Here is a 23627-nt window from a genome sequence, read left to right as displayed (position 1 = left end):
CAGTTCCCACCCGCGGAGGAGGCAGGGGAGAGCAGGGCTCTGGGGCATCCAGGGCTAGGGTTGGGGTGCTCACCCCCTCCTGCTGGGTGAGTCACCTGGACTCCTTGGGCTTTGGTTTTGTCCTCTGTAAACAAGGATGACAGCTCACTGGGTTTGTTTGAATCACCCAACAGATCATGAGCACAGCACAGCACCCCCAGGTAGCAGGCTGCCTGCAGATGCTTTTATGATTAGCAATCACTGTCTCCGTTCACCTGAGTAGGACCCTTCTCTCTCTCTCTCTCTTTCTTTTAAAGATTTTACTTATTTATTCATGAGAGACACACACAGAGAGGCAGAGACATAGGCAGAGGGAAAAGCAGGCTCCCCACAGGGGAGCCCAATGTGGGACTCGATCCCAGGACCCTGGGTCCACACCACTAGCCACAGGCAGACCTCAACCACTGAGTCACCCAGGTGCCCTAGGATGCTCCTCTCTTATCAAGTCTTACCAAATCAGGCACAGATCAGGAGAATAGTAATAAAGCAAGTGCCTGGGGGCAGTGAGTCTTTTGTCTCTGTCTCAGTTTTGGGGCCCCAGTACCTGAGAACAAGGCACTGCCCCGTGCAAATCTGTTGAACAGACAGCCCCAGAAGGTACTCTGGCCGGCCACAGAAATTGCTGTAACAAACATACCCAACAGCATACAGCAGCACAAACTCCATGAGACAGACATTTCTACGTATAGGACTGAGCCAGGCAAGGTGACATGCAGCAGGTAGCAGGCTCCAGGGTCACTCTAGGCGTTTACTTCCTGCCAGCATAGAGGGCTTTATGGATGAGGAAGTGGTGACCAGTCAGCGGGTTTCCTTGTATGATTTCGAAGGGGGCTGGGAAGGTGGAAGGAGGGGGCGTGGGTCCTGGGAAGGAGGCACGGCCCTTAATACCCTCTTTTTCAGATCACCTGAGGTCACAGAGTTCAGGAAACATGTAGGTGCTCATTTCAGGCCCTGGGGCAGGAGAGGCAAGGTGTCAGTGGGGAGGACACTGTGCCACCCTGGGGCTCCTCAACGACTCAGCTTATTCCATCCCAGGTTGGCTCCTGTGGCTTTAACAGCCGTATCTTGCCCCACGTGTACCCCATCCGGCTGGTGAAGGTCAATGAGGACACCATGGAACTACTCCGGGATGCCCAGGGCCTCTGTATCCCATGCCAGGCTGGTGAGCCAGGCCCTGCCCAGTCCCCTGGGGAACTGGGGCCCCCACCCCCTGCCCACCCAGCGCAGCCTGAGGGTGGCCTCCTCCCCAGGGGAGCCCGGCCTCCTTGTGGGCCAGATCAACCAGCAGGACCCACTGCGTCGTTTCGATGGCTACATCAGTGAGAGTGCCACCAGCAAGAAGATTGCTCACAGTGTCTTCCGCAAGGGAGACAGTGCCTACATCTCAGGTGCGAAGACCCTGGGAGGGCTGGCTGTGGGGATGGTGGGCCACCATCTCATCCCACCTTCTCCCCTCTGCCAGGTGACGTGCTGGTGATGGATGAGCTGGGCTACATGTACTTCAGGGACCGCAGCGGGGACACCTTCCGCTGGCGTGGGGAAAATGTCTCCACTACAGAGGTGGAGGGCGTGCTGAGCCGCCTGCTGGGCCAGACAGACGTGGCTGTGTATGGGGTGGCTGTGCCAGGCAAGCTGGGGTTGTGGGGTTGGGTGGTCCTAGGGTATGGCAGCCCCAGAGGAGCTCAACCTGCACAAGCTTGGAGGTACAGGAGCCCTTGCACAGTGCTCAACCTGGGTAACTGCACATGGCAGCCTGAATGGGAGCACTGGATCTGGAATCACCCCTCATGCATGATAATCAACCTCAGTTTCTTTATCCAGAAAATGGGATCATGAAAGCAACTGTCTCAGGGTTGCAGAGAGTGCAGCAAGCACTCAATAAAATGGTTACTGCTTTAGCAAATGTTATTTCAGATGGAAGGGACTGGAGATCAGAGGCCAGGAGCCTCTGTTTGAGGGTGTATCCAGTCCTGTGGTGGGACAAAAGGTGGGGTGTTCTCAGCCAAACCTCTGTCCCTTAGGAGTGGAGGGCAAAGCAGGCATGGCGGCCATCGCGGACCCCCACGGCCAGCTGAGCCCCAATGCGCTGTACCAAGAGCTGCAGAAGGTGCTCGCACCCTATGCCCGGCCCATCTTCCTCCGCCTCCTGCCCCAAGTGGACACCACAGGTGTGGCCTCTCGCCTCTCTGTCCGTCCATCTGTCTGTCGGTTCAGCAACTATCTGCTTATTTATCCCAGTTCAGGCCCCCGTGCCAAGTCTGATTACAGTGGCTTGTGGCCAGCTCGTCCAGGGCCTTTTTTTATTTGCATCATTATGTATTCCCATTCCTCCATCCCAGCCCCACTAGGTGTTCTGCGGTGTTTGGTGCATTTCTTCCATTTCCTGCCTTTTTCTGATGACTAGGAAATTTGAGCCAATCATCTGCTGCTACCTGTGAGGTTCCCACTCCTGTAAATCACCTGTTTGTGTCTTTTGCCCATCTTTGTATAGCCTTGTTCTCTTTTCCTTTTTGATTTATGAGAGTTTCTCCCAATATTTCTGATGTTAATTCCTTAGTGATTTCAGACATCAGGAATCTTCTCTTTGGGAGTCTGTTAATCTTGTTTATGGGTCTTTGGGAGTCTGTTAATCTTCTTTTTTGAAAAGAAGTCCTTAATTTTTTTTTAAGATTTTATTTATTTATTTATTTATTTATTTATTTATTTATTTATTTATTAGAGAGAGAGAGAGAGAGAGAGATTGAGGCAGAGACCCAAGCAGAAGGAGAAGCAGGCTCCATGCAGGGAGCCCGATGTGGGACTTGATCCCAGGACCCCTGGATCACGCCCTGAGCCAATGGCAGGCGCTAAACCGCTGAGCCACCCAAGGATCCCCAAGTCCTTAATTTTGATACAAAGTTACCCTTTAAAGAAAAAAATCTTATGGTTTGTGCTTTTGAAGTTTTCTTTAAAATGAGAAACCTTCCTAATTCTAAAGCACACAGGTGTCCTGCCTTGGTTTTTTCCTACTCCCCCTTCCCTTTAGCCTTATCTTACATGAAGGGTTTCTTTAATTGTCCACTGCAAGGAATGCAAAGTATTTCTTTTTTTTCTTTTTTTAAGATTTTAGTTATTTATTCATGAGAGACACACAGAGAGAGGCAGAGACATAGGCAGAGGAAGAAGCAGGCTCCCTGCGGGGAACCCGATGCAGGACTTGATCCCAGAACCCGGGATCATGCCCTGAACCAAAGGCAGACGCTCAACCACTGAGCCACCCAGGCGTCCTGCAAACTGTTTCTTAAAGGACCAGATAGTAAATATTTTCAGTTTTTTGGGCCATGCTGTCTCTGTCCCAACAACTTACCTCTGCCTCTGTTGTGCAAAAGCTGCCATAGATGTTGTGTACACAAGTGAGTGTAGCTTCATGCCAATAAAACTTGTTTATAAAACAGATGATGGGCCAAATTTGGCCCTTAGCTACAAGCTGCTGATCCTTGACCTACGATGTGACAGACTCAGCCCTGCCTTGGTCTTGTGGGCAGTGGACACGTGCCCAGGCAGGGAGTACATAGTGTATGGGTCTGTGATGGGGTAATGGTCAGGGAGGGCTCCCTGGAGGAGGAGGCATGACGTCAGGATCTGAAGGACAAGGGAGAATCAGGCAGGCACAATGGGGAAGAATGTTTCCAGCCAAGGGCATGGCCTCTGCCAAAGCCTGGAGGTGGAGGACAGGATGGTGAGTTTGGGGTTCCTAGAAACTCCCCCTGCTGAATACCACCATCTCTGCCCCAACAGGCACCTTCAAGATCCAGAAGACTCGACTGCAGCATGAGGGTTTTGACCCACGCCAGACCTCGGACCGGCTCTTCTTCCTGGACCTGAAGCAGGGCCACTACCTGCCCCTGGACCAGAGTGTCTATACCCGCATCTGCTCGGGTGCCTTTGCCCTCTGACACCACTCTTCTGCCTGCTAGAGACTCCCAGCCAGGCCCTGCCAGTAAGCCAGGCTTGAGCCAGACAGCCCTGCCCGGGGAGGGGCTGGCCCAGATGCACCAGGTGGGGCCTTCCTGGTGCCAGACAACTGGACCCCAGCAGGAGCCTATGGCTCTGCTACCTTTCGCGCTCCTCTTTCCTCCTATGGGCTCTCTCCTGCCTGAATTCCGGCTCCTGGGTTTGTGTGTGTGTCTCTCCTCCCTGCTTCTCAGCCTCCCCTGGGCCCCATCTGCCCTCACCTCTTCTGTCTTTCTCCTCTGCTGCTTTCTCCTGGGATCTGCAGGTGTGCAGGGCCAGTTGCCCATGGGGCCTCGGTGGGTCATCCTTGCTGGGTCATGGACCCAGAGTGGAGCCTCCCGGCCTCTCTCTCTGCTGTGCCTTAAGGAGCCTCAGTCCAAACCTCCCCAGGCTGCTGGGCTCCAGGGCATCATAGCCCCGTAGGAGCTCCGGTGACCCTCCATCCTCCCTCCTGAAGGAGGAGCCTCGGGTGGTCTGCCCCGCCCACCTGGGTGTAAGAAGGCATCATCAAGAGACCTCCCCGCCAGCCAAAATCTCCCAGGCTGAGCCAGTTGCCTTTTGCACTTAACCATCTTTGGTGGGTCTCCCACACCCTGTCTGCCCTTCCTGAAGCCCAGAAGCTTCCAGAATCGACTGTTACCACTTGGACATTGCCCCTGCCCAGATGTCTCCTTTTAGGTGCCTCACGGAGCCCTGGCTATAGGAGCCTTGAAGACTGGATTCGGTGGCTGTTCGGCTTACCTTTTAGACGCTCACCCTGGCAGAGGCCTCTTGGGTGTCCCCATCTGGCATGGCTGCTGGTGGGACCCATAGGAGTGGCAGCAGTGGTGTAGGGGGAGGTCTCCTGCTTAGGGGGTGGTGTCCGAGATGGACTTCTGGGCTCTGGGGGGTCCCAGCCCGTTGAATAGCCACACTATCCTGTTGGTGACAGTTCAGACACTGTGTTGGTGGTGACCTCCTGGACAACCAGCCAGGATGGCTCAGACCTCCCGATCGGCCTTGCTGGTGGCACATCCTGGACTCCTGTTGTTAGGACTGGCCGCCCAGACTGTCCGTCCCTCCCTCCTGCTGCAGCGGCATCCAGCCCCTCAAACACTGAGGCCAGGGCTGTCGTACAGGGGCCTTTACACGCACCAAGGTTTTGTTTCCTAGTTGAATTCAAGAAATAAACCTGTAGTGTGTCCATGCCTAAATCCTGGTTATTTACTGTCTGTCTCCACATGGCACAAAACCCTTTCTGAGTTTCAGAAGGCAGGACTTTTTGCCAGAGAACTCGTGATCATGTGATAAGAGCAAGACGTGACCTTTTCTCACTGCCCTCTGTGGCCTGGAAGCCCAGCTGCAAGGCCTCTGGGGCTGGAGCACAGGTTGCCTGCCCATTAGTAGTTAGGGTCCTTGCTGCCTCCTTGCAGCCTCTGGGGGCTCAGTCCCAGGGAGGGACTGATCTGCTGTGGGTTCTGAAAGGTGCCCCAGAGTGGCCAGAGCTCTCGGTGAGGGCTGCAAAGGTGGCTTTTGGAGCTGGCATTCCAATCCAGGACATGCAACTCCAGAGTTTATATACTTAATCCCGACTTCTGCTGTTCCTCCTCTAGTATTACAATATCTGTCTCATCTTGTCTCCACTTCAAGGAACAGAGGAGCAAAGGTTTGTGATGATTGAGCATTTTCTGGGAGGAGACACTGAGGGGGCAGCCCTGGGGATGGGGGGGGGGCAGGGGATGGACGTGGTCCTGGTTGGGATGGTTCATCCATGGATAAACCTGGTTCATTGGGATGGCCCTGGTTCATCCGTGGGTGGGGCTGGTCCTTGGATGCCCGTGGTCCCCAAGGTGAGGGAGGCAGGAGAAGGACCTGCTGCCACCGGGATGGAGCGCCCTTGGTGTGCTGATAAAGTAACATCCCATCAGACCTCACAACCACCATGGTCCCCATTGTACAGATAAGAGAACGGAGGCATGAGAAGAGGCATGAAGTTAACGCCAGCGGCTCCTGGCAAGAAAGCAGCCCAGAGGGACCTTTCTTGTTCCAAAGCCGGGGACTCTCAGCAGAGTCAGAAACTCCCTCTGAGCTGGCAGGAAAATAATCCTGGTGACTCCCAGCAACAGGCTCTGTGTTTGTCTTTTTAATTAAATAACAACAAACGTTATTTACTACAGCAATTACAGGTCTATAAAAAAAACTAGTGGAAAGTGCAGACTTCCCGTATACTCTCTCACCCTGTTTCTCTTACTGTTTACATCTTGCCTTACTACACTGCGTTTGTTATGATTGATGAGTCTGTGTTCATGCTTTATCATTATTTACAGTCCACAGTTTCCATTCACATTCACTCTGCATTGTACATTCTGTGTGTGTTGACATGTGTCCCCTGTGATAGTATCACAGTTTCTCTGCCCTAAAAATCCCCTATGCTTCATCTTTTCATCCCTCCTATCCCAACGCCTGGCAACCATGGATCTTTTATGGTCCCCATAGTCTTGCTTTTTCCAGGTCACACACCTAAAATCCCACGATGTACAGCCTTTTTAAAATTTTTTTTAAATTTTATTTATTTATGATAGGCACACAGTGAGAGAGAGAGAGAGAGAGAGGCAGAGACACAGGCAGAGGGAGAAGCAGGCTCCATGCACCGGGAGCCCGACGTGGGAATCAATCCCGGGTCTCCAGGATCGCGCCCCGGACCAAAGGCAGGCGCTAAACCCCTGCGCCACCCAGGGATCCCTGTACAGCCTTTTCAAACCAGCTTCTTTCACTTAGCAAGATGCCTTTAAGATCCATGCCTTTAGGGCAGCCCTGGTGGCTTAGCGGTTTAGCGCCGCCTTCAGCCTGGGGTGGGATCCTGGAGACCAGGATCGAGTCCTATGTCGGGCTCCCTGCATGGAGCTTGCTTCTCCCTCTGCCTGTGTCTCTGCCTCTCTCTCTCTATGTCTCTCATGCATAAATAAAATCTTAAAAAAAAAAACCCATGCCTTTAGATGGCTTGAGATATTATCTATTTTTTAAATATTTTATTTATTTTAGAGACACAGCAGGAGTGGGAGGGGCAGAGGGAGAGGGAGAGAGAGCGAGAGAATTTCAAGCAGACTCCATGCTGAGTGTGGAGCCTGATGTGGGGCTTGATCCCAGGACCCTGAGATCATGACCAAGAGTCAGATGGTTGTACCAACTGCACCACCCAGGCGCCCCAAGAGCTTTGTTTTTTGGTTGTGTGCATGTGTGTGTGTGTGTGTGTGTGTGTGTGTGTGTAATGAGAAGTTCTGTGACTTGCCCCCAGGGACAAGACTTGTTAAGTCTGGAGGAGAGGGATCCCTGGGTGGCGCAGCGGTTTGGCGCCTGCCTTTGGCCCAGGGCACGATCCTGGAGACCCGGGATCGAATCCCACATCGGGCTCCCGGTGCATGGAGCCTGCTTCTCCCTCTGCCTGTGTCTCTGCCTCTCTCTCTCTCTGTGTGACTATCATAAATAAATAAAAATAAAAAAAAAAAGTCTGGAGGAGAGCCAGGATCAGAAGGCACTCCGCCCCAAGCCTCTCCTTTACAGAGGGCTCCTGGACAGATGTGTACAGAGGGGATGTCTGTCCCTGTGATGTGGGAAGAGAAAAACCCAGCCTGGCATCAGCACGTGGGCCAGGAGCAGCAGGGGTTGGGTGAGTGGTGTGTGAGGGACGAGGTGGGAGAAGCCTAGAGGGCATGTGGAAGAGGGAGAGCCTCTCTAAGGAGAGGTGGCTGCAGGCTGAGACCTTGCCTCAAACCTTTCAAGGGCCTCCCTCACCCTGGAGAAGAGCCCAGGCTCCCTGGCTGGCACCGCCACCCTGAAGGCTCTTCTCCTTCCACCGTGATTGGTCATTTCCAGCCTGTGTCTGGCTTCCATGCCTTTCCTCCTGCTGTCTCTTATGCCTAGACCATTGTTCCCACACTGCATGCCTGGCCAACTCCTACTGATCTGTGTTGTTGTTGTTGTTGTTGTTGTTTTTTAAAGATGTTATTTATTTCTTCATGAGAGATACAGAGAGGCAGAAACATAGGCAGAGGGAGAAGCAGGTTCCCATGGCGAGCCCAGTGCAGGACTTGATCCCAGGACCCCAGGATCACACCACTGAGCCAACCAGGTGTCCCTACTGATTTGTTTTTAATTGAGGTGTCACTCACATACCATAATATCAGCCCTTGGAAGTTGTACAATCTAGTGGCATTTAGTGTTCAAAGTTGGGCAACCGGTCACCTCTCTCTGGTTCTAGAACATTTTCAGTCACCCAAAAGGAAATTTCATACCATTAGAAGTCTCTCCCCCAGCCCCTGGCAGCCACTAACTGGCTTGCTGACTCTGGATTTGACTGTTCCAGACGTTTCATGTAAATGAAATCATACAACATGTGGTCTTTGGTGTCTGGCTTCTTTCACTCAGCATTGTGTTTTTAAGGTTCATCTGGGTTCATTCCTTTTTGTGGCCAAATAATATTCCATTGTATGGTCGGACCACGTTGGGTTGACCATTCGTCAGTTGATGGACATTAAGGTATTTACAGTGTTTGGCTATTGTGAGTAATGCGGTGAACATCCACAAGTCTTTGTGTGAATGTATGTTTTTAATTATTTCAGGTCTAAACCAAGGCATGGAAATACTAGGCCATATGGTAACTGTTTAATATTTTGAGGAACTGCCAGGTTTTTTTCAAGGCGACTGCACCATTTTATGGTCCCGCCAGCAACAGTGTCTCAGAGTTTCAGCTTCCCACATTCTTGCCAGCACTCTTGGGGAAATATATCTATCTCAGGCAAGACATGGCCAACACACGGACCTGGGGTTTCTCCCCAGCCTGCTTCTCTCAGTGAGTTTAAGCTCCACATGCATCCAATTAAGTAAGCTAGACGTTCAGGAACTCAGTCCTGATTCCTCTTTTTCTCATGCTCCACAGCCCATCCATTAGAAAGGACCAGGAGCCCTGCCTCAAAGCAGATCCTGAACCCACCGAACCCAGCCAACACTAGATCTCTCTAACCCCCTAAAATGGCTCCTAGCTGACCTCCATGCTTCCACCCCACCCCTCACAATCCCTTCACCTAGGAGCCAAAGTGATTTTTTAAAAACATTCCCTAGGCTCTCCCCTATTCAAAGCCTTCCAGAGGTTCCCCCAAGACCAGCCTTTCTGGTCTGGGCTGGGTGGTCAGTCTCTAATCACACTGCCTGCCTTCGTGTTCCTGCCTTGGGGCTTTTGCATCTTTATACTCCTGCTGGAGCCTCACTCTTCCTCTAAATACACAACCAGGCTTCCATGTAAATGGCATCTCGTTCACCTCCCAATCTCTACAGCCCCGAGTCACTTCTCCCGTCACCTATGGTATCTCCATTACTGCACTGCTTTTTTCTTGTGTTTGTGGCTCATCTTTAATTGTCTGACTTCTCCAGGATGGTGTAAGCTAGGAGAGGGTAGGGACTGCACCCAGGGGCTCCATCAGATGAAGAACAGCATTGGGCACAGGAGGAGCTTGATAAGTGGTTTTCTAAATGAGTACGTGAAGAAACCATTAGGTCCCCTGAGTCTCAGTTTCCCCAGGTGTGAAATGGGAGCATCTGAGTGAAGGCTCAGGTGTATTGTGATGGTGAGTGAGGACGTGTGGAGCCCTGGTGAGCAGGACAGCTCCTTATAGGTGTAGAGTCTCAGCATTGTGATAACCAGGACATCAGAGCAAAGCCTCTGGTCCTGACTTCTGCTGAAGCGAAGTGTGCTCAGTATTAAAACTCGTCTGAACAACACTTTGTGGATAACAAGCCACCTTCCACCCTTCCTCGGAAGCCGTCACTGTGGGCTGCCTCAGTTGGCTCCCTTGCCCTCTGGGCACAATGGATTCAGTCTTTGGGTGACATCAACAGATCAGAGGAGGAAAGAGGTCACAGTACTTATTCCGTGGTAGACCTTGGTGTGATCGGGGTTACGTTCTTCTACTGAGGGCCATGGCTCTTGTCTGCCACCCTCTCCTCCAGCAGCCACCCTCCTTGAGGTCCCCATAAACCATTTCCTCTTCCTGTCCCATTTACCGACTGGTGGAAACATCCTCTAGCTGATGCTCTAGCTCCAGGCTGCTCACCATCCTCAAACCTGACCACACCTTTGTCTACAGCACCTTCATTCACTTTCCCCATCTGTGGCATTTAAGAGGGCCCCGTGCTCCCCACCAGGATCCTGCCGACACAGCGTCCACATAACCACACTTTCTACAATAAGTATGCCTACTTGTGATGGTGGCGTTTATGCTTTTCTTTCTTGCCTTCCTTTTCCAATCTGATATCCCAACCTTCTACCCTCTGCTCCAAGACTACCCCTTAAGCGCAGAGAACCAAAATCACCTAGCAGCTTGAAAGACAAAATGTTTTCAACATCTTGGACAGGAATGCGATTATGTCTCCCCTCCCCAGACTGGATGCAGCCCCTACTTTTCACTCTCCAGCTCCTGCATGCAGACAGTTAAGATTATTTCCAGCAAATGGAGTCATAGCAGTCAGTCTAATGAGTAATACTGAGATTTGACCTATGCTCTGTATTGCTTAGGTTTCTAGCAAATAAAAGCAGTTCTTTTCTCCAAGTGTGTCTTGAACCTGAGCTGCTTTTTGTAATTTTTCAGGATTAAAGGGGTGGGGCCATTTTACACAAGCAATTAGATACCTTAGAAATAAAAGAGGATGTGTGTATATGCGCATGCATGTGTGTGTGCTTGTGGGTATATTTATCTGTCTTTTTAAAGATTTCTTTATTTGAAAGAGAGAGAGAGAGGGTGAATAGGGGGAGGCGCAGGGGGAGAGAATCTCAAGCAGACTGCCTGCTAAGCACAGAGCCCACTCAGGGCTCATGACCCATGAGATCATGACCTGAGCCAGAACCAAAAGTTGAACACTTAACTGAGCCACCCAGGCATCCCATCTGTTCTTTTGTATCATAGTCACCATTCTGGGTCTGTGAAGTGGTATCTCATAGTTTGATTTGCATTTCCCTGGCAGCTAATGAAGAGGACATCTCTGCATGTGGTTATTGGTGATTTCTGTATCTTCTTTGGAGAAATGTCTATTTGGGACCTTTGCCCATTTTCATTTTTATTTTTTTAAGATTTTTATTTATATGAGAGAGAGCGTGAGCATGAGTGGGGGGAAGAGCGGAGGGAGCAGGGAGCTCCCCACTGAGCAGGGAGCCCGATATGGGGCTTGATCCCAGGACCCTGAGATCATGACTTGAGCTGAAAACAATTGCTTAATGGAGTGAGCCACCCAGGTGCCCCCTTTACCCTTTTCTAAATTGGGTTTTAAAAAATTGAGTTGTGGGCAGCCCAGGTGGCTCAGTGGTCTAGCGCTGCCTTCAGTCCAGGGCATGATCCTGGAGACCCAGGATTGAGTCCCATGTTGGGCTCCCTGCATGGAGCCTGCTTCTCCCTCTGTGTCTCTGCCTCTCTCTCTCTCTCTCTCATGAGTAAATGGATAAAGTCTTTTAAAAAAATTTGAATTGTAAGAGTTCTTAATGCATTCAGTACACTAGATCCTTATCATATATAATTTGCAAATTATTCCCAATCTGTGAGTTCTTTTCACTTTCTTGCTGGTGTCAGTTGAAATATGTTTTTCATTTTGATGAAGTCCAGTTCATCTATTTGGTTTTGTTGCCTGTTCTTTGGTGTCATTGTCTAGACCAAGGTTAGAAAGATTTATGCCTTTGTTTTCTTCTAAGAGAGTTTAGTTAACTCTAACATTTAGGTCTTCAATCCATTTTAATTTTTAAGATTTTAAGTAATCTCCACACCCAACACGGGGCTCGAACTCACAACCCTGAGATCAAAAGTCGCATGTTCTTTTTTTTTTAATAAATTAATTTTTATTGGTGTTCAATTTACCAACATACAGAATAACACCCAGTGCTCATCCCGTCAAGTGTCCCCCTCCGTGCCCGTCACCCATTCACCCCCACCCCCCGCCCTCCTCCCCTTCCACCACCCCTAGTTCGTTTCCCAGAGTTAGGAGTCTCTATGTTCTGTCTCCCTTTCTGATATCTCCCACACATTTCTTCTCCCTTCCCTTATATTCCCCTTCACTATTATTCATATTCCCCAAATGAATGAGAACATACACTGTTTGTCCTTCTCCGATTGAAAAGTCGCATGTTCTGACTGAGCCAGCCAGGTGCCCCACTCCATTTTAGTTCTTATATTATGGTGTGAGATGGGGCTCTGTATTATTTTTCCATTGCTGATGTAACAAATACCACAGACTTACTGGCTTAAAATAACACCAATTTATTTTCTTATAGTTTGGAAGTTCAGAAGTCAGAAATGGATCTCACTTGATTAAAATCAAGGCATTGGCATGGCTGCATTCCTTCTAGAGGTTAAGAGAACCAATTTCCTTTGCCTTTTTTGGCTTTTAGATGCCACCCACATTCCTTGGCTCATTGCCCCTTCTTCCATTTTCTAAGACAACAGTGGGTGAGTCTTTCTCATGCTGTCATTCCTCTGGTTCTTTCTCCTCTGCTTCTTTATTCCATTTATAGGGACTCTGATTACATGGGGCCCATCTAGGTAACCTATTTTAAGGACAGCTGATTAGCAGTCTAATTCCATCTGCAACTTTTATTTCTCCTTGCCAAGTATCCCAACAGATCTACATATTCTGAGGATTGTGTGTACATACATTTGGCGATTGGGGGAGGGTCTGCAATTCTCCAACTACAGGGTCTAATTTCATTCTTTTACATGTGACTATCCTGTTCTATTTGTTGAAAATACCCCCTTTTTTTTTTCTCATGGAATGATCCTGGCACCCTTGTTAAAGATTCATCAACCACACTCAGGTGCCTGGGTGCTCAGGTCATGATCTTGGGGTTGAGATTGAGTCCCACGTTTGGTTTTGTGCTCAGCGCAGAGTCTGCTTGAGATTCTTTCCCTCTTCCTCCCCTTCTGCCCCTCCCTCTACTCGTGTGCAACACACTCTCTCAAATGAATAAATCTTTAAAAAAAAAGTCACTGACCAGATACATACTTCTGCATTCTCAATTCTCATCATTGATGTCTCTCCTTATGCCAATACCACACTGTCTGGATTACTGCAGCTTTATAGTAAGTTTGAAATCAGGAAGTGTGAGTCTTCCAACTTTGTTCTTTTTCAAAATTGTTTCGGCTACTTGGGGCCTCTTGCAATTCCATATTGAATTTTGGGATCCGCTTGTCAATTTCTATGAGAAAGGAAGTCCAAACTTTGATAGCAATTGCATTAAATCTGTAGACCAATTTGGGGAGTACTGCTACCTTAATATTAAATCTTCCAATTCAAAAAAAATAATAAATCTTCCAATTCACAAATATAAGGTGTCTTCCCATTTAGATCACCTTTATTTTTTTTCAGCAGAGCTTTATAGTTTCCAGTGCACAAGTTTTGCAATTCATTATTAAGTATCTCATTCTTTTTGTCGTTATTGTAAATGGACTGTTTTCTTCACTTGTTACTGATTTTAAAGATGCACTACCTATATACATGTCTCCTTGCACTTACTATAGGGTACTGAATTATCCCCTCCAACCCCAATAAGTGGCTCAGTTACCCAGGCCCGCCAGGCCTTCTCCCCTTTTCAGCCATCTCTGCCCACGCTGTTCCCTGGAATACCCTTTCTCATCAGCCAAGACCCATCTGCCCCATTCTAGGGGAGACAAGCCAGTGTGCAGACCTCTCTGGGTCCTCATGGAGACACAGAGATCCCCAGGTAGCATTTGCAGAAGCAATTCAACAATTATGTTTTCAGGCCCACCACTGCACCAGGCATGACGGTTTAGGAGGCTTCGAGGCATCAGTGAACAAAACAAACCCTGCCCTCATGTCGCTTGTATTTTAATTAAAAGAGGGAGACAACAAAAAGCAACAAGATAAATGTTATGACAAAGTCCATCAAAATGTGCCTTTCTCCAGGAAGTCTCCCATCTCCTCCATCCATCCCACCCCTCAGTCCCCTCTTGGGGACCCCAGCTCTAGGGTCCTCTCTCCGGCCCCGCCCTGACACCACGAGGCCGAGGGCAACCGCATCGGTTCCGCCTGCCCCAGCCCAGGAAGGAGCTCGGGCACTGCGTGCAGAGAATCAATAAGCCCCTTCGGGTCTACGGCGGTTCCCCTCCGCGCCCTCACTCGTGGGACTGCGCATGCGCCATAGGCGGCCGCCCGAAGGTCCTGACAGCCGAGCGGCGGGGCCGGCTTCCGCGCAGGCGCACTGGAGGCTGCCCGGAGCGCTTCCGCCTCCCCGCCGCCGCCGTCGCCATGGCCGCGCCGGCCCCGGGCCTCATCTCGGTCTTCTCGAGCCCGCAGGAGCTGGGCGCGTCGCTAGCACAACTGGTGGCGCAGCGGGCGGCGTGCTGCCTGGCGGGGGCTCGCGCCCGCTTCGCGCTCGGCCTGTCGGGCGGCAGCCTAGTCTCCATGCTGGCTCGTGAGCTGCCCGCCGCCGCCGCCCCCGCCGGCCCCGCCGGCCTCGCACGCTGGACCGTGGGCTTCTGCGACGAGCGCCTCGTGCCCTTCGAGCACGCCGAGAGCACGTACGGTCTCTACCGGGTGAGAGCTACGGGGGCCGCCGGGGGTCACGCCGAGAGGGCCGCGCCCACTGTCCGCGCCCGACTACGGGGGCCGCTGGGGGTCATTTCAAGAAGGCCGCGCCCACCTCCTGAACCCCGTCACGGGGGTCGCTTAGGGTCACACGACGCCCTCTGCCGCCATCTGGGAATGGTCGGCTGGGAGCCCTGAACTCCCACCCACTGCCACCCTTGGGGGCCGGCGGGGGCCTTGAAGTCCCGTTGTGCTTTACCCGGTGGCCAGGTAGAGGGAAGCGCCGGGGCGAGGGCGTGGAGGTGAAACAGTGACCTAGAGATAGAGAGGCCCAGGCGCCCGGCCTGGTAGCTTGCAAGGGCTGACTTAGGGAGCGGCCAGGCAGGAGGTGTCAGCTCTCTCATCTCCAACCTGGACGCCTTTGTGGTGATCTGCACGCAGCTTTTCGGCGCTGGTCGCCTCCCAGGCTGGTGATCTTTGGCTCGTGGGCTCAGGTCCTATAGAATCAGGGAAACTGAGGCCTGGAGGAGGCGTGGTCCGCCTTGGGGTTCTCCGCCTGCATCTGAGGCAACCCCTCCCGCCCTAGACGTGGAAAAATGCGCCCAGGGAGGTGTGGCAGGGGCGGTCGTGGCCAGAGGCTTCAGGTCACTGGGTCCTGGGTGTGTTGCTGTCTCTTTGCATAGAAGCTTGAGCTGATTTTCTGGGGTTCTTTGTTTTGTCATAAGAAGGAAGGTCTACTGATTGCGAAGCACTTTATCCACACCATCTCATGAAATTTCGCAATAACCTGTGAGGTGGAGACTGTTAGTTCCTCCGTTTCATAGATGGAGAAACGGGCCAGAAGAGGAAAGCTTGTGTGCCAGGATCACTTAATGACCAGTGGGGGAGCCAGGGTTTGAACTGGACCCCTCAGACACCACCTGGGACATATCTCAGGGGCAGGGCCTTGTCTTCCTCAAGAGCTTCATTAAAAAGTGGGCTTGATCTTTCCTTCCTTCCTTCCTTCCTTCCTTCCTTCCTTCCTTCCTTCCTTCCTTCCTTCCTTCCTTCCTTCCTTCCTTCCTTCCTTCCTTCCTTCCTTCCTTCCTTCCTCCTTCCTTTCCTTTCCTTCCTTTCCTTCCTTTCCTTCCAAACACACAGAGAGAGGCAGAGATACAGGCAGAGGGAGAAGCAGACTCCCTGCACGGAGCCCGAAGTGGGACTTGATCCCGGGAACCCAGGATCATGACCTGAGCCAAAGGCAGACACGCTCAACCGCTGAGCTTCCCAGCTGTCCCCTCGTGTTTCTTTCTACTTTGAATGAATTTGAAGAACTTTTGCTTTTTTTTTTTAATTAGGAAAATTGTACTTGCTCATGTAACAAAATTCTAACAAAACAGTTAAAAAAAAAAAAAATTCCAGGGATGTTTGTTTGTGTCCCTGTATCCAGCACTGGGGACACAGCAGGGTGCTGGGCAGTTCCCTCATGGGACTCATAGTGAGGCATTGGCCACCTACGCACAGGGCAATAAACAAGGGAAATACACTCAGAGCATTCACATAATGCAGTGTAGACAAAAGTAATAGTGTAAGATAGGAAGAGCCCGGGGAGATCCTTCAGTGGGGACGGTGGGGCAGGGGTGCTTTGAGGGATGATGTTTGTTGAGCTGAGGCCTGGAGGTGTGAGGACCTGGCCGTGCGCAGAGCTGGGGCAGAAGGGGTATGGCGAAGGCAAACACTATGCTGTGAGAACAGATGTGGGGCAAGGATTTGCTGCTTTTGCCAGTTCCCTGGTGAGAGGAGTCATGTGATTCCCTGGGGCTGCCATAACAAAGGACCACAAACTAGGTGGCTTAAAACAACAAGAATTTATTTTCTCAGTTCTGGAGGCCAGAACCTGGAATCCAGGTGTTGGCAAGGCCTTACTTCCTCTGGAGGCTCAAGGGGAGGATCCCTGGCCTCTTCCAGCCTCTGAGGGCTCCACGTGTTTCTTGGCCTTCAGTCTCTGCGTCTGTCTGTTCATGGCCTTCTCTGATTCTCTCTGTGTCCTGTCCTTAGAAGTATACCAGTCATTAGATTTAGGGCCCACACTAATCTATGAAGTCAGCTAATGACATCTGTAAAGCTAATGACATCTAATGACATCTTCTCTTCCAAAGAAGCTCACATTCTGAGGTTCTGGGTGGACATGAATTTGGGGGGCCATGAGTCAACCCAGTATAGGAATGCAGGATTGCTTCTATCCTCAAGGACGGATCCCGTGTCCCTTCGGGCTCTCTAGGTGTGGATGGTCTCCTGTTCACCTTGTATGCTCTATGGGTTTCTACTGCTGAGGTCTGGGCTTCATCTGGGCTGGGAAGATTAGCTGGGGCTGCCTCCTTCCTGGGAATGGTTCCTCAATGCCTGCAGAATGTTAAGAGAGAAACAGTCCGATCAACCAGCAGTTCCACTTCCAGGAACCTGCCTGCCTGACACTCCAGCCGCTGATTCCCTGGTAGGAGCCCAGCCAGAGGAGGAGGGAATGGCTCCGAGCCTGTAGGCAAAGTGCAGCTAAGGAGAGGATCACGGGACTGAAATTCCCCGTTGGCTTGGCTTTGCTCAGCGTAATCCCTGAGAATGTGTATAGATGGGGACCTTGGACAAAGCAGAGAGGTCTTTCCAACAACAGATCTGACCCCGTCCCTCCTTGGCTTACATACCGTCCTTGGCTCCCCGTTATTCTCAATACAGAGCTCTTACTCCTCAGGCCACTGTTCAGGGCAGTCAGCCCTATGTGGTATGGCATGTTTACTCCGTGTCCCTGTCGCCCCCTCTAAAGGCAATATTTTTTTCTGCTTCCTTCTTTTTCTGTGTGGCTCAGCTTGGCATTATCTCTGTGGCAAAGGCTGCCAAGATCCTGTGTGAAGGGAGGTACCAAGGTAGGGGTCAGCAGTGTCTGTCCCAGAGCAGATCAAAGGCTCATCTGGGGAGATGAGGGAAAGGGCTGGAGCCCTCCACCTTGTAGGAGGCCTGACTCCAGGTGCTTCCACAGAAATTAAATCCATCTTTCAGAGGCTATGATGTGTGCTATATGCTGGGCATGGGCACCCTGTAGTGGCAGCTTGGAAGAGAAGTCAATGCTTATCAAAGTTGTGGCGCCTCCAGGCCACAATGAGGGGACAAACGGGTGGATGCTCGGTAAAGGTGGTCTGAAGGATGTTTCCCAGGCAGGAGCAGTGGCTTACGTGTGGGTTGGGGTGGCAAGGTCAGCAGGACCTCATGGAGGGCAGAGAGGGGCTGGGTTTGATCCTGAGGTGCAGGGAACCCTGGGGGCTTGGAAACAGGGCTGTGGTGTGGCTACTCGGGTGCAGGCTGGGGCCAGGAGGCCCCCAATCCTGCTGGACTGCCAGTTTCCCAGGCAGGAGCAGTGGCTTACGTGTGGGTTGGGGTGGCAAGGTCAGCAGGACCTCATGGAGGGCAGAGAGGGGCTGGGTTTGATCCTGAGGTGCAGGGAACCCTGGGGGCTTGGAAACAGGGCTGTGGTGTGGCTACTCAGGTGCAGGCTGGGGCCAGGAGGCCCCCAATCCTGCTGGACTTGAGAAAGACTCCTGGTGGAATGCCATTGCGTTCCTGACTCCCACAGGAGGTGGGTGTAATGGCAGTCCTGTCCTGGAGGCATCCTCATGCCTCTGGGAACCATGTGTTGCTGTTGGTGACTTTGTCCCTCCATCTCCTGCAGACCCACTTGCTCTCCAGGCTGCCCATTCCTGACAGCCAGGTGATCACCATTAACCCCCAGCTACCTGTGGAGGAGGCAGCCGAGGACTATGCCAAGAAGCTGAGACAGGTGAGTCCCAGAGTGTGGCCCCAGGGAGGCCTCATCCATACAGTGGTGATGGAGCAGCCCTGCAGGCGGCACTGCGTGATTGTCACCAGCAAAATCTACCCCCCTCTACAAGGACAGTTGGCAAATGCGGTTCCACCCTGGACAGATGCCTTTGAGGATCTCCCTTCTGAGAGGCCACAGCCCCACCTTTGGATCCCTGAGGGAAGCCTAGCTTCTGACACTCTGGGAGCGGGCCTGGGTTCTCACATCTTGGGGACAGTTGTGTCCCCAGACTCTTGGCCAGTCAGATAGGTGAAATATGGAACCTCATAGAGTCCCTTTCATGCAGGTGAGGCTGAGTCTTGCACCCTGTGTTATAACCACTTGGGATTCTTTTTCTGACTACTGTTTGTTTGTGCCCTTGGAGTATCCCCCACAACCTGTCAGGACTGTCTTTTTTCCCACCCAGGCCTTCCAAGGGGACTCTATTCCAGTTTTTGACCTGCTAATTCTCGGGGTGGGTCCTGATGGCCACACCTGCTCACTCTTCCCAGACCACCCCCTCCTGCAGGTAAGCACACCCATATGGGCCTCTGCTGACCAGGACTTCCAGAGGGAGGGCCACTTTTGGGTGGCTGGGTACCCACAGCGGGATTTGAGGCAGCCTTTGCCAGTTGGCTGGGCTTAACTCTTTTGAGCCTCAGTTCACCCATCTTAAAGTGAAGGTTTAGATCAAGCACCACAGGATTAGTAGGAGGGGATGGAATGATGGATGGACCATGCTAAGTGTGTATGAGCTCACAAGAAGTTGAAGTGTCATTGTCCTTCTATCTCCACTCTGGGCCTCCCTCCCCTAGGAACGGGAGAAGATTGTTGCCCCCATCAGTGATTCCCCAAAGCCACCACCACAGCGCGTGACCCTCACACTTCCTGTGCTGAATGCGGCCCGAACTGTCATCTTTGTGGCAACTGGAGAAGGCAAGGCTGCTGTCCTGAAGGTAATGACTGAGGGCCTCATTCCTAAGAAGGTCACAGGCATATGGGCCCGGGGATAGAATAGAGCCCCAGACATTATTGTACTGGAAGTACCAGGTCTCAGAGTACTTTAGTAATTCTTGGGTTGAAGAGGAGATGGAAACTAATTAAAGGTTAGTTAAGAACAAACTGTTATGAAATCAAATTGATGGGATGAAGCTAGAGCTGTACTCAGAGGTAAATTCATAGTGTAAAAAAGGCAGTTTTAAAAATTGTTAAATAGGGGCACCTGGCTGACTCAGTCGGTAGAGCATGTGACTCTTGATCTCTAGGGTGTAAGTTCAAGGCCCATATTGGGTGTAGAAATTACTTAAAAACAGAATCTTAAAAAAAAAATATTAAATTAAAAAAAAAGTTAAATTGAGCACTTTAGATTTAGGAAAAAGAATGATAACATAAATTAGAGAAAGTCAGTGGAAGGAATAACTGACATTAAAGTCAGAAATTAGGGACGCCTGGGTGGCTCAGTGGTTGAGCATCTGCCTTTGTCTCAGGGCGTGATCCCAGGTCCAGGGATCAGATCCCACATCGGGCTCCCTAAGTAGAGCTTATGTCTCTGCCTGCCTCTCTCTCTCATGAATAAATAAATAAATCTTTTAAAAAAATAAAATAAAATCAGAAATTAATGAATTAGTTAAGGGGTGCCTGGGTGACTCAGTGGGTTAAGTGTCTGACTCTTGGTTTTGGCTGGGTAGTGATCTCATGGTCGTGAGCTTGAGCCCCATGTCTGGCTCTGTGCTCATCACGGAGTCTGCTTTGGAATCTTTCTCCCTCTCCATCTGCTTCTTCCCCTGTTCGTTTGCTCTCTCTCTGTCTGAAATAAATAAATACAATATTAAAAAAAAAAAAAGAAATTGATGAATTGGTTAATATTCTTAAAAGCTTAATGGTGATAGATTCCCAAAGATAGACGTCTGACAAAACTAATCAGGGGGAAGAATTATGTAGTAGGAATAGGTAAAAAAAATGGAGGAATAAGAAAAAATTATATGCATAGCATTTTAGGAAAATATAGAATAGATAAGCTATTAATAAGATAATAAAAATATATTTTAATCACTGTCACTGAAAAGGCCAACTATGGAATAAAGGGGAAATGTTTTTAAAAATTAACAAATAATAATTCGTCCTCCCAAACTGTTGAGCCCAGATGTCCTCACAGGGTGCTTGGTGTTGGGGTTAAGGGTGCAGACTGTAAAGAATCCAGCAGACCAGCATCCCTACCGGCGATGCCCAGCAAGGCCTTGGGCAGCCACTTTACCCCCGCCCCAAGCCTCTACTTTCCCATCTGCAAGGTGGGTTGGGAGGGCCCCTCCCCATGGACCTCCTGATGGTCAGTCCAGGCGATTTTAGCTCACATGAGGCCACCCAAGCCACAGCTTCCCCAACTATAAAATGGGGGTGGGAACAGAGGTGACCTCATAGGGCTGTGGGCAGAGTAAATGAGTGCATGAGATAGGCCTGGCTATTAGAAAGTGGTATTTATAATTCCTACTCATCGTGAGGTCACATCAGGGGATCAGCACACCATGGCCCGAAGGACCAAATCCCACCAGCTAAGAAGGATTCTAAAGCAAACAGGAAAAAAAAGCAAAATCAGTATTCTCTGACACGTGAAAATTCTATGGAATTTGGATCGCAATGTCCATAAATAAAGCTTTACAGGAATAGGCTGTGCCCGTTTGTCGATGTGTCATCTACTAACACCTTTTACTGTGTAACAGCAGAGCAGAGTAGTTGTGACTGAGACAGTGTGTGATCTGCAGAGCAAAAGTGTGACTCTAGCCTGTGCAGGGAAGGGGAGCTGACCCTCATATTGAGCAGTCACAGGTGATAGGTAGAAAAGGAAAGGACCTGCTGGTTGGTTAAAGCTAGGACAGCTGGCAAGGCAACATCACATGTTGAGAGTAGGAGAGTCTTGTCTGTGGGGGTGGGGGGGTCATGGGAGCTCTGAGGGGTGCTGGGGGTGCTGGTGGGCCTCATGCTTTCATGCTACTGCCCTTTCTATGCAGCGGATTTTGGAGGACAAGGAGGAGAACCCCCTCCCCGCCGCCCTGGTCCAGCCCCACACAGGGAAACTTTGCTGGTTCCTGGACGAGGCAGCTGCCCGACTCCTGACTGTGCCCTTTGAGAAGCATTCCACGTTGTAGCTGGCCCCAAGGGACACCGCAGCGGGGACCACAAAAAGCCCTTGTGGGCAGGGACCTTCCTGGGCGGGATCCCGCTGCCATCACCACTTCAGGCTTCATTTTCAGAAAGCTACGTGGTGCTGCTGGAAGGTCACAGGATCCAGCCGTCAGCCCTGCCCTGGGGTGCTCAGCCCACCAGCCGTGGCTCGGGGTGACCAGATATTAAATGGAGCATTTGCTTGAAGTCTCCACTGTCTCGTGGTCCTTGGAGGGCAGCGGGACCAGGGATGCCCAGGCTGACCGTGTGACCTGAAGCCCGTGTCCCAGTGCATGGAAGTCAGGGATGGGCACCCTGGGGGAGTTTCCCGGGGCTGCCGGAGCAAAGTACCACAAAATTTATGGTTGCCCAGTTCAGGAGGTCAGAGGTCTGAAGTCAAGGTGTCCATAGGTCCTCCCTTCTGGAGGCTCTGAGGGAGAATCTGTCCTGTGCCTCTCTTCTGGGTTTTGGTGACTGCTGGCACTCTTCACAGGCCTTGACTTGTGGACACATCATTCCAGTCTCTGCCTCTCGTGTCCTGTGTCCTTCTCCCTCAGTGTCTCTCTGTGTTCTCTACCGGTCTAGTGAGAACATCTGTCATTGGCTATAGGACAACCCTAGATCCGGGGTGAACTCTTCTCAAGATCCTTAAGAATTATAGTTGCAAATAAGGTCACAATCTGAGGCTCCAGGGGACATATCCTCTGTGTGTGTGTGTGTGTGTGTGTGTGTGTGTGTGTGTGTGTGTGTCTGTGTTAAAAAACACATAACAAAATTTAACCATCGTAGCCATTTTTAAGAGTCCAGTTCAGGGGTATTAAGTATGTTCACACCATTGTGCAGCTATCATCACTGTCCATTACCCTAATTCAGTCTCATGTCCTCAAGGTTCATTCATGTAGCCGGGGTCAGGATCTCCTTCCTCTTTATGGCCGAAGAATGTTCCATTGTATGTATGTGCCACACATTTTTCCATTCATCTGTCAGTAGACACTTGGGTTGCTTCCACACTTTGTTTATTGTGATAGTGCTGCTGTGAACACAGTTATATAAATAGCTCAAGACCCGGCTTTCAGTTCTTTGGAGATATTTCTAGCAGTGGACTTGCTGATTCATTTGGTGATGCTATGGTTAAATTTTGAGGAACCTCCATACTGGTTCCTACAGTGGCTGCACCATTTTATATTCCTGCCAGCAGTGCCCAAGTGTTCCAATGTCTTCACATCCTTATCAACACGTGTTTTGTTCTTTTTTTATAGTAGCCTGTGGACATATCCTTTTGGGGTATACCATTCACCCCAGATACACTTGACTGAGCTCTCCCTGCACACATAGGGCCAGTGGCAGCCTCTGTCCTACTATGCTGCGGGCCTTCTCAGAGCCTTGAATGTGCCAGGACGCCTCAGTCTGTGATGTTCCAGGCTGTAGCATTTTCCCACAGTGTGACTGCATGACCCCACCTGTCAGCTTCATGGCACCAGGGCTTGCAGCGGGGGAGGCTGGTGGGCACGGGGGGGCCCCCAGCCATGCTTGAGCTATGCCAAGTTTGGGGGCTGGGCACGTCCCACAGAGGCACCTGGTCAGGCTGTGGGGATTGAAACTCCGAAGCCAAAAACCACAGAAAGTGAAGTTTCCTTTAACATCTTGTCTGGGTCAATCACTCAGATGTGAGAGTGAGGAAGTGGGTCAGGGCCAGGGCGGAAACGTGAAGAGAAGCAGAGAAAGCAACCCAGCCATGGGCTTGGGCAACAGCAGGTGGCCATGACCCAGGTGCTTCAGGCAGAAGCCAGGACAGGGGTGCCAAGAAGCAGAGGGAAGTGATGAGATAGGCATGGGGACCCCATGTGGGGGGCCTCTGGGACAGGTCCCCTTTCTGCCCCTCTCCTGTAGGAGCACCCCCGCCCCTGCTCAGACCTGCTTGTGTCTGCCCCTCACTCACCTCCCCTCAGCCTCCCCACCTCGTGCTGTGCCAGACCTGTCAATCCCCACCTCAGGGCCTTTGCATGTGCACTACCCAGTATTCTTTTTTTCTCCAGCTTTTTGCATGACTTGG

At 51.0% G+C, this 23627-nt stretch overlaps 2 protein-coding genes across 3 annotated transcripts in view; both read left to right on the top strand.

Annotated features, from left to right (window-relative positions):
• Positions 1–5225, top strand: part of SLC27A1 (solute carrier family 27 member 1) — a 31129-nt gene extending 25904 nt beyond the window's left edge. For both annotated transcript variants that reach the window (XM_055343668.1, XM_055343667.1), the window contains exons 9-13: positions 1075–1201; positions 1290–1427; positions 1502–1666; positions 2061–2207; positions 3817–5225. In XM_055343668.1, coding sequence (XP_055199643.1) covers positions 1075–1201; positions 1290–1427; positions 1502–1666; positions 2061–2207; positions 3817–3974 — 735 coding nt within the window. In that variant the 3' untranslated portion in view covers positions 3975–5225. The remainder of the gene's footprint in view (positions 1–1074; positions 1202–1289; positions 1428–1501; positions 1667–2060; positions 2208–3816) is intronic.
• Positions 5226–14069: 8844 nt separating this feature from the next.
• Positions 14070–21781, top strand: PGLS (6-phosphogluconolactonase). The gene is made up of 5 exons (XM_055344925.1): positions 14070–14598; positions 18287–18394; positions 18843–18944; positions 19231–19371; positions 21421–21781. Exons 1-5 carry the CDS (start codon positions 14311–14313, stop codon positions 21556–21558), a joined length of 777 nt encoding a protein of 258 aa, XP_055200900.1. The 5' UTR covers positions 14070–14310; the 3' UTR covers positions 21559–21781.
• Positions 21782–23627: the final 1846 nt, after the last annotated feature.

This window comes from Nyctereutes procyonoides, unplaced genomic scaffold (genome assembly GCF_905146905.1).
Source record: "Nyctereutes procyonoides isolate TBG_1078 unplaced genomic scaffold, NYPRO_anot_genome, whole genome shotgun sequence".
Taxonomy (NCBI): Eukaryota; Metazoa; Chordata; class Mammalia; order Carnivora; family Canidae; genus Nyctereutes; species Nyctereutes procyonoides.
This window is presented reverse-complemented; position numbering and strand designations above follow the sequence as displayed.